Source organism: Salmo trutta, chromosome 2 (genome assembly GCF_901001165.1).
Source record: "Salmo trutta chromosome 2, fSalTru1.1, whole genome shotgun sequence".
Lineage (NCBI taxonomy): Eukaryota > Metazoa > Chordata > Actinopteri > Salmoniformes > Salmonidae > Salmo > Salmo trutta.
Window position 1 is genome coordinate 72,593,119 of NC_042958.1, and position 13,437 is coordinate 72,606,555.

The 13,437-nt window shown below is 51.0% G+C and overlaps 1 protein-coding gene across 2 annotated transcripts in view; it reads left to right on the forward strand.

The window, feature by feature from the left end:
- LOC115162640 (proline-rich protein 12-like) overlaps window positions 1–13,437 on the forward strand; it is a 61,654-nt gene that overhangs the window by 26,418 nt on the left and 21,799 nt on the right. For both annotated transcript variants that reach the window (XR_003869604.1, XM_029714124.1), the window contains exons 3-6: window positions 4,924–5,088; window positions 5,417–9,813; window positions 11,612–11,842; window positions 12,032–12,701. Coding sequence is in view for 1 of the 2 variants with exons in the window: in XM_029714124.1 (XP_029569984.1) it covers window positions 4,924–5,088; window positions 5,417–9,813; window positions 11,612–11,842; window positions 12,032–12,701 (5,463 nt within the window). In the remaining variant the exon portion in view is untranslated. The remainder of the gene's footprint in view (window positions 1–4,923; window positions 5,089–5,416; window positions 9,814–11,611; window positions 11,843–12,031; window positions 12,702–13,437) is intronic.

Below are 13,437 nucleotides of genomic sequence, written 5' to 3' on the forward strand. Positions count from 1 at the left end.
AGAGCCTCCAGCCCTGCTCAATACGCCTTAGTTAACCCTTTAGTTCCACCTCCCACACATGCGGTGACATCACCTGGTTTAAATTATGTTTCTAGGGACATTATCCCTCTCATCGTCACTCAGTGCATAGGTTTACCTCCACTGTATTCACATCCTACCATACCTTTGTCTGTACATTATGCCTTGAATCTTTTCTGCCGTGCCCAGAAACCTGCTCCTTTTACTTTCTGTTCCGAACGTACTAGATGACCAGTTCTTATAGCCTTTAGCCATACCCTTATCCTACTCCTCCTCATGTTCCTCTGGTGATGTGGAGGTTAATCCAGGCCCTGCAGTGACTAGTTTCACTCCCATTCCCCAGGCGCTCTCATTTGTTGTTTTCTGTAACCGTAGAAGCCTTGGTTACATGCATGTTAACATTAGAAGCCTCCTCCCTAAGTTTGTTTTATTCACTGCCTTAGCACACTCTGCCAACCCGGATGTCCTAGCCGTGTCTGAATCCTGGTTTAGGAAGACCACCAAAAACCCTGAAATTTTCATCCCTAACTATAACATTTTCCGACAAGATAGAACTGCCAAAGGGGGCGGAGTTGCAATCTACTGCAGAGAGAGCCTGCAAGGTTCTGTTATACTATCCAGGTCTGTGCCCAAACAATTTGAGCTCCTACTTTCAAAAATTCACCTTTCCAGAAACAAGTCTCTCACTCACCATTACCGCTTGCTATAGACCACCTTCTGCCCCTAGCTGTGCCCTGGACACCATATGTGAATTGATTGCCCCCCATCTTTCTTCAGAGCTTGTGCTGTTAGGGGACCTAAACTGAGACATGCTTAACACCCTGGCCGTCCTACAATCTAAGCTTGATGCCCTCAATCTCACTCAAATTATCAATGAACCTACCAGGTACAACCCCCAAATCCGTAAACACGGGCACCCTCATAAATATCATCCTAACCAACCTGCCCTCCAATACCTCTGCTGTCTTCAGCCAGGATCTCAGCGATCACTGTCTCATTGCCTGCATCCGTAATTGATCTGCGGTCAAATGACCACCGCTCATCACTGTCAAACGCTTCCTAAATCACTTCAGCGAGCAGGCCTTTCTAATCGACCTGGCCCGGGTATTCTGGAAGGACATTGACCTCATTCTGTCAGTAGAGGATGCCTGGTGATTCTTTAAAAGTACTTTCCTCACCATCTTAAATAAGCATGCCCCGTTCAAAAAATGTTGAACCAGGAACCGATATAGCCCCTGGTTCACTCCAGACCTGACTGTCCTTGACCAGCACAAAAACATCCCGTGGCGTACTGCATTAGCTTCGAATGGCCCCGCAATATACACCTTTTCAGGGAAGTTAGAAACCAATATACACAGGCAGTTAGGAAAGCAAAGGCTAGCTTTTTCAAACAGACATTTGTATCCTGTAGCACAAACTCCTATAAGTTCTGGGACACTGTAAAGTCCATGGAGAATAAGAGCACCTCCCAGCTGCCCACTGCACTGAGGCTAGGAAACACTGTCACCACCGATAAATCCGCAATAATTGAGAATTTCAATAGGCATTTTTCTACGGCTGGCCATGCTTTCCACCTGGCTACCCCTACCCCAGTCAACAGCCCTGCACCCCCCACAGCAACTTGCCCAAGCCTCCCCCATTTCTCCTTCACCCGTATCTAGATAGCTGATGTTTTGAAAGAGATGTAAAACCTGGACCCCCAACAAATCAGACGGGCTAGACAATCTGGACCCTCTCTTTCTAAAATTATCCGCCGAAATTGTTGCAGGCCCTATTACTAGCCTGTTCAACCTCTTTCGTATCGTCTGAGATCCCCAAAGATAGGAAAGCTGCCATGGTTATCCCCCTCTTCAAAGGGGGAGACACTCTAGACCCAAACTGCTACTGACCTATATTTATCCTACCCTGCCTTTCTAAGGTCCTCGAAAGCCAAGTAAACAAACAGATCACCGACCATTTCGAATCCCACCATGCCTTCTCCGCTATGCAATCTGGTTTCCGAGCTGGTCATGGGTGCACCTCAACCACGCTCAAGGTCCTAAACGATATCATAACCGCCATCGATAAAAGACAATACTGTGCAGCCGTCTTCATCGACCTGGCCAAGGCTTTCGACTCTGTCAATCACCACATTCTTATTGGTAGACTCAACAGCCTTGGTTTCTCAAATGACTGCCTTGCCTGGTTCACCAACTACTTCTCAGACAGAGTTCAGTGTGTCAAATCGGAAGGCCTGTTGTCCGGACCTCTGGCAGTCTCTATGGGGCTGCCACAGGGTTCAATTCTCTGGCCAACTCTTTTCTATGTATACATCAATGATGTCGCTCTTACTGCTGGTAATTCTCTGATCCACCTCAACGCAGACGACACCATTCTGTATACTTGTGTCCCTTCTTTGGACACTGTGTTAACTAACCTCAAGACGAGCTTCAATGCCATACAACTCTCCTTCCGTGGCCTCCAACTGCTCTTAAATGCTTGTAAAACTAAATGCATGCTCTGCAACCGATCCCTGCCCGCCCGCCCAGCATCACTACTCTGAACGGTTCTGACTTAGAACATGTGGACAACTACAAATACCTAGGTGTCTGTTTAGACTGTAAACTCTCCTTCCAGACTCACATTAAGCATCTCCAATCTAAAATTAAATCTAGAATCAGCTTCCTATTTCGCAAGAAAGCATCCTTCACTCATGCTGCCAAACATACCCTCGTAAAACTGACTATCCTACCGATCCTTGACTTCAGCGATGTCATTCACAAAATAGCCTCCAACACTCTACTCAACAAATTGGATGCAGTCTATCACAGTGCCATCCGTTTTGTCACCAAAGCCCCATATACTACCCACCACTGCAACCTGTATGCTCTCGTTGGCTGGCCCTCGCTTCATATTCATCGCCAAACCCACTGGCTCCAGGTCATCTATAATTCTTTGCTAGGTAAAGCCCCGCCTTATCTCAGCTCACTAGTCACCATAGCAGCACCCACCCGTAGCAGGCGCTCCAGCAGGTATATTTCACTGGTCACCCCCAAAGACAATTCTTCCTTCGGCCGCCTTTCCTTCCAGTTCTCTGCTGCCAATGACTGGAACGAACTGCCAAAATCACTGAAGCTGGAGACTCATATCTCCCTCACTAGCTTTAAGCACCAGCTGTCAGAGCAGCTCACAGATGCCCCTGTACATAGCCTATCTGTAAATAGCCAATCCAACTACCTCATCCCCATACTGTTATCTATTTTATTTATTTTTGCTCTTTTGCACCCCAGTATCTCTACTTGTGTACACATCTTCTGCACATCTATCACTCCAGTGTTTAATTGCTATATTGTAATTATTTTGCCACTATGGCCTATCTATTGCCTTTCCTCCGGTATCCTACCTCATTTGCACACACTGTATATAGACTTTTTTCCTACTGTATTATTGACTGTATGTTTGTTTATTCCATGTGTAACTCTGTGTTGTTGTTTGTGCTGCGCTGCTTTGCTTTATCTTGGCCAGGTCACAGTTGTTCTCAACTAGCCTACCTGGTTAAATAAAGGTGAAATAAATAAATACATAATTAATTGGACAGGATCTGGAAAGGCACGCACCTGTCTATATAAGGTCCCACAGTTGACAGTGCATGTCAGATCATGTCAGATCGAAGGACTTGTCCGTCGAGCTCCGAGACAGGATAGTGTTGGGGCAATGATCTGGGGAAGGGTACCAGAACATTAATCACTCTGACAGAGCTTCAGAGTTCCTCTGTGGAGATGGGAGAACCTTCCAGAAGGACACCCATCTCTGCAGCACTTCACCAATCAGGCCTTTATGGTAGAGTGGCCAGACTGAAGTCACTCTTCAGTAAAAGGCACATGACTGCCCGCTTGGAGTTTGCCATTAGGCACCTAAAGGACTCTGACCTTGAGAAACAAGATTCTCTGGTCTGATGAAACCAAGATTGAACACTTTGGCCTGAATGCCAAGCGTCACGTCTGGAGGAAACCTGGCACCACCACCATACTTCCCTGCGGTGAAGTATGGTGGTGGCTGCATCATGCTATCGGGATGTTTTTCAGCGGCATGGACCTGGAGACAAGTCAGGACCGAGGGAAAGATGAATGGAGCAAAGTACAGAGATCCTTCATATGAACCTGCTCCAGAGTGCTCAGGACCTCAGACTGGGGCGACGGTTCACCTTCCAACAGGACAACGACCCTAAGCTCACAGCCAAGACAACGCAGGAGTGGCTTCGGGACAAGTCTTTGAATGTCCTTGCAGAGCCCAGACTTGAATCTGATCAATCTCTGGGAAGACCTGAAAATAGCTGTGCAGCGACACTCCCCATCCAACCTGATAGAGTTTGAGAGGATCTGCAGAGAAAAAATGGGAGAATATACAGGTGTGCCAAGCTTGTAGCTATATACCCAAGAAGACTTGTGGCTGTAATCATTCCCAAAGGTGCTTCAACAAAGTACTGAGTAAAGGGTCTAGATACTTATGTAAATGTGATATTTCCATTTTTTTAAACACATTTTCAAGAAAAATCCATTTTAGAATAAGGCTATAATGTAACAATGTGTAAAAAGTGAAGGGGCCCGACTACTTTCCAAATGCACTGTATGTTAGGGTAAAACAAATATAAAGTGATGTGGAAGGGTGGCAAAAAAGCATCTAAACGACGCACTTAGCTCTTCTACGAATGGTCTGTGGCAGTCGGTAAATAATAAGCGTTTTCAACTGCAACTTCAGTCACAATGGTTTTGGGGAAACCGCTCTGTAATTTAACGATGCTCCTATGACAGTTCTAATGATGAACTTAGCCTTAAGATGCTTTTGAGAAAGCGGGTCCTGTTGAGTTTTCTGTCAAATAAGGACATGGTCGTCACGGTTTACCCATGGTTGTTTTTGTCTCATCAGGTCTCTCTGGACTATTTGACACAGGTCTGCACCACTCCAGCCCCTCTGGGCCAGACGCCTCAGTCATGAATCTGATCTCTGCTCTTGAGTCCCAGCGGGGTCCCCAGCCTCAACCCTCCGCCTCCTCCCTGCTTTCCCAGTTCCGCACGCCGTCCTGGCAGACAGGTAGGCATGTGACCAGACCTGTGTTGTTAATGTGTTGACATTCAAAACGGGGTCGCAAAAGTCAATATGACATTTCCAATGCCATACAATGTCGAATTGTTATTCCTCTCTTATGTCGGCAATGTTGCACCTCGCCATATTCTGAACGGTGATTACTGTCAGTGTCAGTGATTTGCAATGAGGTTATGTTGGTGTCATTTGGATATTGGATTGTCTTTTTACATTTTACGGGGGGGTGGGTTACAATTTATTTAGTCATGCTTGTCAGTTCTTTCAGTTGACGGGTGTTGAATAATCGTCCTCTTGTCTCTTTATCTGACCCTGACAGCGATGCACACCCCTGCCCCCGCCGAGCTCTTCATCTCCGGCTCGGGCTCCTTCCCCTCTTCCTCTGCCCTCTCGGCCTATCAGCACCCGGCCTCCTTCTCCAGCCGCTCCTTCCCCACCCTTCAGGACACTCCCACGTTCAGCCCTACCTCCAACGGACTCCTCTCCCCCCACGACCCTCTGCTGCACATCAAGGGTCCCTCCCAGTCCAGCCTGGGCTTCGACCGCCTCCTGTCCTCTCAGGGCGCCGCCGCAGCCTACCGGGGTGCCCAGGACTCCACAGGCGCTGCCTCCTCGGCCCAGGCCTCGTCGGCACTACACATCCAGTCCCACCAGTTCAACCTGCTGTCCTCCCAGCTGCAGGACCAGTCCTCCCAGTTGTACAACGCCTCAGTGTTCTCCTCAGCCCAAGCTCAGGCTCAGGCCCAAGCTCAGGCCCAATCTAACTCGGTTCAGGAGAGGGCTGTGCCCCGGCAGGACAGCGTAATCAAGCACTACCAGCGGCCCACGCCGTCCCAGTCACAGCTCTCCTCCTCGGCAGCCCACTCCCTGCAGCAGTACCTCAGCTGCGGAGGAGCCGGGTACCAGCAGATAGCCCACCCCCGGCATGCCGGCCTCTCCTGCAGCCCCCTAGGTGACCAGAGTCCCTCCTCGGACCACAAGGCCTCTTCCCGGACAGAACAGGTTTATCGGCCCATCATCCAGCCCCCTTACTCGTCCTCCACCTCTTCAGCAGTGGGGAAGGGCGCCAAGAGCAACTCCAGCAGCGGCTACTCCTCGGCAAGCTCGGTGTCCTCCTCCCGCACCCCTCACACGCCCCCTTCTGCGTCCTCCACTTCTTCGACCTCCTCTTCTTCTTCCTCCTCTGCCTCGGGAGCCCACCCCTCAAACTCCATCCCCCCCTCCAGCTCTAGCTCGGGCCCCTCTAGACAGCAGCCTCCCACCCAGAGTGCTCCCCCAGCTCCCCAGCAGCAACAGCCCCCTCCAACCTCATCCACGTCTGCCCAGCAGCCCTTACCCAAGCACAGGCTCTCGAGCTACAGTTCACCCGCACCCCTTGTGAAAACCCCCACCACTGCCCTCGCAGGCCAAACCCCGCCGCAACCGCAGACCCAGTCATACTCACCCAGTCAGCCCCCTCTCTCCCACCTCCCCCAGTCCTATGGCGGCTTCAGCTCCCCTCAGGCCCAAGACCTGAGCTCAGCCGGGGTAAGAAAAGGCTATGGGAGCCTGGGAGGGCAAAGCCAGTCATACTCGGCGGATGTGGTATACGGGACTGACTCTGCTTATGGGTCCCTCCCCTCCTCTCTAGGCGGAGAGGGAAGTCCGTCAATAGGTTACGGCCCAGGCCACTCCCCCGCCCATTTACGGTCGGGTGGGCCGTCTGGGGGTGGAACCTCAGGAGGCGGTGGTAGTAGCAGCTCAGGAGGTGGGACTTCTGGCTCAGGAGGAGGAGGAGCCACGAGCAGTATGGCAAATGAGAGAGGAGGTGGCGGAGGAGGGTCTTACCATATCCCTGAGTCGATCCCCTCCCCGTCGGCCAACTCTGGGATCAACCGTCCAGGGTTGCACTCCCCCGCCCCTGCCTGCCCCACCAAGACCCCAGGAGGAACGGGCTCTAACAAATACATCTCCTCTGTCCTTTCCCCCACCTTCATGTCCTCCCCTCAGGGCTACCCTGACACCAGAGGCCCACGGCCCCAGTCCTACCACCCCAACTCCAACAAGACCAAATCTGACCCCAGCAGCATGCTAGGTGTGGGCTCTCAGAGGTCTCAAGAGGACGTGGATGACGACTTCTTGATCCAGCACCTTTTCCAAGCCCAGGCCAGTCCAGTGCCCCAGGCGTCCCACCACCACTCCCAGCAGCAACAATCTCAACAGACGGCCCAACAGCAGGCACCTCCCCAGCCCGTCTCCTCCACCACAGATGGCGGCAAAGGGCTGTCGTCCTATGAGCTGGGAAAGAGCTCTGAGGAGAGGTGCCACCTCCAGAGCGTTATCCGCACTCACAGCGCCACCTCCAGCACCGAATCGGGCGGGGGGGTTACTGGCCTAGACAGACAGCTGGAGATGTCTCTCAAGAAACAGCAGCAACAACAACAGAGGAATGACAGACGAGGCGGTGGCAGGATTGGGGGAAGAGGAAGTGCTGAGCAAAGCCACCCCCTCCTCCACCACTCTCTGGGATCAGTGGTGCACTATGGCCGGGGCGACCCATACTCCCAGCACTCCCTGGGCCCCCAACACTCCTCCCACCCGCAGCAACAGCACACCGCCTCCCATGCCCACCTTCAATCCCTCGCTCACATGGACCCGCAGAAGAAGCCACAAGAGCGCTCGGAGCTGGTGTACCCACGCAAGACCCCCGAGGTCCAGCAGCAACAGCACTCTCAGTCTCAAGCCTCAGCCTCCCTCATGGATTCCCCCACACACCAGTCCCGCCAAACGCCCCACCTGCTCCAGTCTGTGTTGTCCCACACCACCCGCAACAAAATGGAGCCCCATCAACAGCAGCAGCATTCGGTGAGCCAACAACAAGCTATGATGGATGGAGCCGGGGGGCGAATGGGCCCGAATAAACACCAGACTCCGACCCAGCAGGCTTCCCAGCTTCAGCTACAACTCCAGTCCCAGGCTTTGGAGGCCGCAGTGGCAGCCACTCACTACAGCCATGGACCTCCTCAACAGGACCAGAGCCAGTCCAAGCAACAACAGCAGAGCTCGGTGGTGTCCTCCCTGGACATGCTGGAGTGCTCGCTCTCCCAGACCTCCAGTACGGATGGAGGGGGAGTGGAGGAGAGGAGAGGAGGTGGTGGTGGAGGGAGCGGAGAGTGCCGCATGCAACAAGAGCAGCAAAGGCTCGCGTCCCACCACCCTCAACATTCAGAGGTCCACTCATTACTCTCTGAGCCCGACATGGGCTTATCCGCCTCCTCGCAAGTGCACCACCTCCCCCAGCACCATCAACAACAGCAACACCCCAACTCACACCACCAGCAAAGCCACTCAGGGCACCACTCCCAAGGCCATGCTCACCCCCTGTCCAACCACTTGCCCCCTCCCTCAGCTTCCACCCACTCACAGCAACAGAAGTCCCAGTCCCACCCTTCCCAGCTCACCCTGGGCCAGCAGGTCCAATTGGACCAGCAACAGCGCTCTGAGCAGCACCCATTTGACACGGTCAGCCCCGTGGAGAAAAGCGGCGGCCAGAGCCAGAATCACTTCGTCCCGCTTACCTCCATCTGCTTCCCGGACTCGCTCCTGCAAGACGAGGACCGCTCCTTCTTCCCCGGCATGGAGGACATGTTCTGCTCGGACGACTACTCCAAGTCGAGCTGCGCCGGAGGAAGCTCAGGCCCAATGCAGGGGGAGATGAACAAAGAGGGACCAGGAGATGGCCATGAGGAGGCCATGAAGGCTAATTCAGGTAGAGGAAGTGGAGGGGGAAGCGGAAGAGCCAGCTACGACATGCATGGCCACCACGGTGGCGACCAGGGCTACGTGCAGTACTGCCACGGTCTCTCCGAGTCAGGCAGTAGCACCATGGACCTGGAATCCCTCAAGACCCATGAGCTGCCCTCCACCGTCAATACGGAGCAGCTGGGCCTGATCCAGTTGCAAGGCCCCGGAGGCATGGGCGTCACTGGCCCGGGGAAATTGTCCTCGAGTCCAGGCGGGGGCGCTGGCGGTACTGGTGTCAGTCCTGGAGGCCTCACCTCACCCATCTTCTGCTCATCGCGCCCCAAGAAGCTACTCAAGTCAAGCTCGTTCCATCTGCTCAAGGAGCGCCGGGACCCCAACACGCTGCCCAAGAAGAGCTACGCGCAGGAGTACGAGTTCGAGGATGACGAGGACAAGGACAACCAGCCGGCAGACATCCGCCTGAACAGCCGCCGGCTCCCCGACCTCCTCCCCGACCTGGTCTCCAGTTGCCGTAAAACAGGAGGTGGGGCTGGAGGAGGAGGCACGCTCAGCCCCCTCATGGGAGACCTTAACTTCTACCACTCGACAGGTTACCCCCCCATTGGCCCCCCTCCCCAGCTCATGTCGCAGGACGTGGTCAAGAAAAGGGGCCGTAAGCCCACCAAGCAAAAGAGAGAGGGGCCTCCCAGGCCCAGGGGTAGGCCTCGCATTCGCCCGCAGCCAGAGCAGCACACGCCCTGTGGAATGTTGACCGGTGAGATGGGAGGAGGAACCGGAGTAGGAGGGGGGAATGGAGGAGGAATGGATGGTAAACTGGGCAGGGACCGTGGTGGTGGATGCCGGGTGAGGAGAAATGACATGTTTATGGAGATGACTAGGAAGGACCAGATGCAGCAACACCACCTTCAGCAACAACAGCATCAGCTCCACCACCAGGCTCCACAGCATCAGGAGCCCATACCACCTCTCAAGGTGAGTGATTGAATTGAACTTCATTAACCTCTCTGGCGCATGTGGGACGAACTCGTCCCACCTACGTAACAGCCACTGAAATCCAGTGGCGCGATTTTTGAATCGTTAGAAATACTATTACTTCAATTTCTCAAACATATGACTATTTTACAGCTATTTAAAGACAAGAATCTCGTTAATCTAACCCCACTGTCCGATTTCAAAAAGGCTTTACAACGAAAGCAAAACATTAGATTATGTCAGCAGAGTGCCCAGCCAGAAATAATCAGACACCCATTTTTCAAGCTAGCATATCATGTCACATAAACCCAAACCACAGCTAAATGCAGCACTAACCTTTTATGATCTTCATCAGATGACACACCTAGGACATTGTGTTATACAATACATGCATGTCTGTTAAATCAAGTTCATATTTATATCAAAAAACAGCTTTTTACATTAGCATGTGACGTTCAGAAAAAGCATAACCCCCGCAAACTTCCGGGGAATTTACTAACAGTTTGCTAAATTACTCACGATAAACGTTCACAAAAAGCATAACAATTATTTTAAGAATTATAGATACATTACTCCTCTATGCACTCGATATGTCCGATTTTAAAATAGCTTTTCGGATGAAGCACATTTTGCAATAATCTAAGTACATAGCCCGGCATCACAGGGCTAGCTATTTAGACACCCACCCAGGTCAGCCTCCACCAAAATCACATTTCCTATAAGAAAAATGTTCTTACCTTGCTTGTTCTTCGTCAGAATACACTGCCAGGACTTCTACTTCAATAACAAATGTTGGTTTGGTCCCAAATAATCCATCGTTATATCCAAACAGCGACGTTTTGTTCGTGAGTTCTAGACACTATCAGAATGCTACATCACGGTCTCGCGCATGGCGCAAATTTCTAAATATTCCATTACCGTACTTCGAAGCATGTCAACCGCTGTTTAAAACCAATTTGTATGCCATTTATCTCGTAGAAAAGCGATAATATTCCGACCGGGAATATGCATTGAGCCTAAACAGCCAAATTAAATTTATCCTCAGGAGCGAATTGTGCACGCGCCTCATTCAAAGGTCCTCTGATCCGCCACTTACCAAAGGCGATAATGTGTTTCAGCCTGAGGCTGCCTCGTCAACCTTCAGGTATTTCCCGGGTTCTGAGAGCCTATCGGAGCCCTGGGAATTGTCACGTTACAGCTAAGATCCTTACTTTTCAATAAACAGATGCAAGACGCACGACTCCTTGTCAGACAGGGTACTTCCTGCATGAAACCTTGTCAGGCTTTTGCCTGCCATAGGAGTTCTGTTATACTCACAGACACCATTCAAACAGTTTTAGAAAATTCAGAGTGTTTTCTATCCAAACCTGAACAATAATATGCATATTCTAGCTTCTGAGTTGGTGTAGGAGGCAGTTAAAAATGGGCACATATTTTTTCCAAAATTCTCAATACTGCCCCCTATCCCAAACAGGTTAATCCCCAGGGGGAAATATAGATGTCATAGCAGGCCTATACTTAAAGGGACATTACACTTTCAAATCAAAGTTTGTCAAACGGTTTCAGATCTCTAAAGTAGTCTAACGTCAAGATTTAACCACTTCCCATTAATCTGGATCTATACAACTGATTACATGGGATTCGAATGCATCATGACATCAGACTACATCATGACATCTGACAGCTTTTCATTTTGGAGTGGAATGTACCTTTAAGGTGGCAGGAATAGCAAAGTTTACTGTACTCTGTACTCTATTGGCGTTTTAGCAAAACCTTTCCCGTTTTTTTCCTGTCGTAGATCAAACTGCCCATCGGCTCCATGTCCTCTTCCGACGACCTGCTGAGGATAGACTCTCTGTCTGGTACAGACCCCGCTCTGTCGGACGGCTCGGTGGGCTCGGCTCCTTCCCTTGGCCTGAGTCCCGGACCCCCGTGCGGAGGGACAGACTCCAACAGGACCCAGAACAAGAGCAAGCAGAACAGCCAGATGCTGAGTGATGGAGTGGACGGAGAGGGGATGGATGGAAGGGTAAAGGACTATTAAAATTGTTTGTCCAATGAATCAGTTTAAAATGTTTTATCCTGTGTGTTGTATGTGACAATGTTACCCTTCTCAGTTGGTAAAATGAAGAGTGGAAACCAGTATTTCCCCACTAATGAACCTGAGTCTATTTTTTCTCTCTATTCCCAACCCGCTCCCTCTCTGTCTCTCTCTCAGGTGGATGAGAAGGATTCGGAATCCAAGGCGGGCTTCATGGCCTCCTTCATGGACTTCCTCAAGTCGGGAAAGAGACCTCAGGGCTTGGAAATGCCTGTGGGAATGGAATCAGGACATGGTGACGCTTCACCGCTCAAATGTGGAGGGCTCTGTCCCTTGTCCCCAGTGCCGCCTCCATTCGGGGAGGGTGAGGGCAACGGCGGCCTGGCCCTGGTTGGCTGCCCCAGCCCCTGCAAGCGCACCCTGGACGACGAGCTGAAGAGGAACCTGGAGACGCTGCCCTCGTTCTCCTCGGATGAGGAGGATTCGGTGGGCAAGAACCAAGACCTGCAGAAGAGCATCTCCTCAGCCATCTCGGCTCTCTACGATACACCGCAGCTGGCCTTCCAGCCGCCCCCTCCTCCTCCCCCACCCCAGTCCCAACCCCAACCCAGGCAGGCCCAGCTCACATCGACCCCTCTGCAGCCCCCCACCCTCAGCCCCCAGACCCCCTCACACACCCCTCACACCCAGCTCCAGGCGGCCGAGCCGGCTGTACTACAGCGAGAGGACCGAGAGATGAAGAATGATGAGGAGAGGAAGATGGGAGAAGTGGGTAATGAGAGTGAAGTGAAGGTTATGGAAGAGGAGGCGCCAGAGTTTGAAACACTTGGTGCACCCAAATTAGAAGGTAAGGGACATACCGGGCCGATAGAGATCATATTGATTATATTTTGTTGTCGATGATTGCCAATACCAGTATGGCAAAAGGAGGGGAAAAAAACATGATGTCCTTGTGAGGGGATCAACTGAGATTGCAAACGAAAACTTTGTCATATTTGGATGACAAGTTTTTAATGAAAGTTGCACAGTGCAGCATAAAATGTGGCAAGCGACCACTTAGTAGGTGTTTCCCACATATTTACTATTTTGGCTCAGATGTAATAGTTTAAAATTGCCCCTTGACTTTTTCCATATTTTGTTGTGTTCTAAATTGGATTAAATTGTTGTTGTTATTCTCAGCGATCTACACACAATACCCCATAATGATAAAGCCCCAGAATACCCCAGACGTTTTTGCAAATGTATTGAAAATAAAAAAACTATCACATTTACGTAATTATTCAGACCCTTTACTCAGTACCGTAAATTCCGGACTATAAGCCGCAACTTTTTTCCCAGGCTTTGAACCTCGCGGCTTAAACAATGACGCGGCTAATATATGGATTTTTCCCGCTTTCATTTTTTTTCTCCAAAATAACACATTCTGTGACGTGCTCAGTTTTTTGGCGGCATGAAGCTTTCATTAGACCAATGAAATTGCCGTACGGGATACAGTCAAACAACTTTTTTGTTTACTGTTTAGATTAAATCGAGTGCTTTCAAACTTCCCATCATTCTGATTACGGTAGTCATTTTGTCACCCT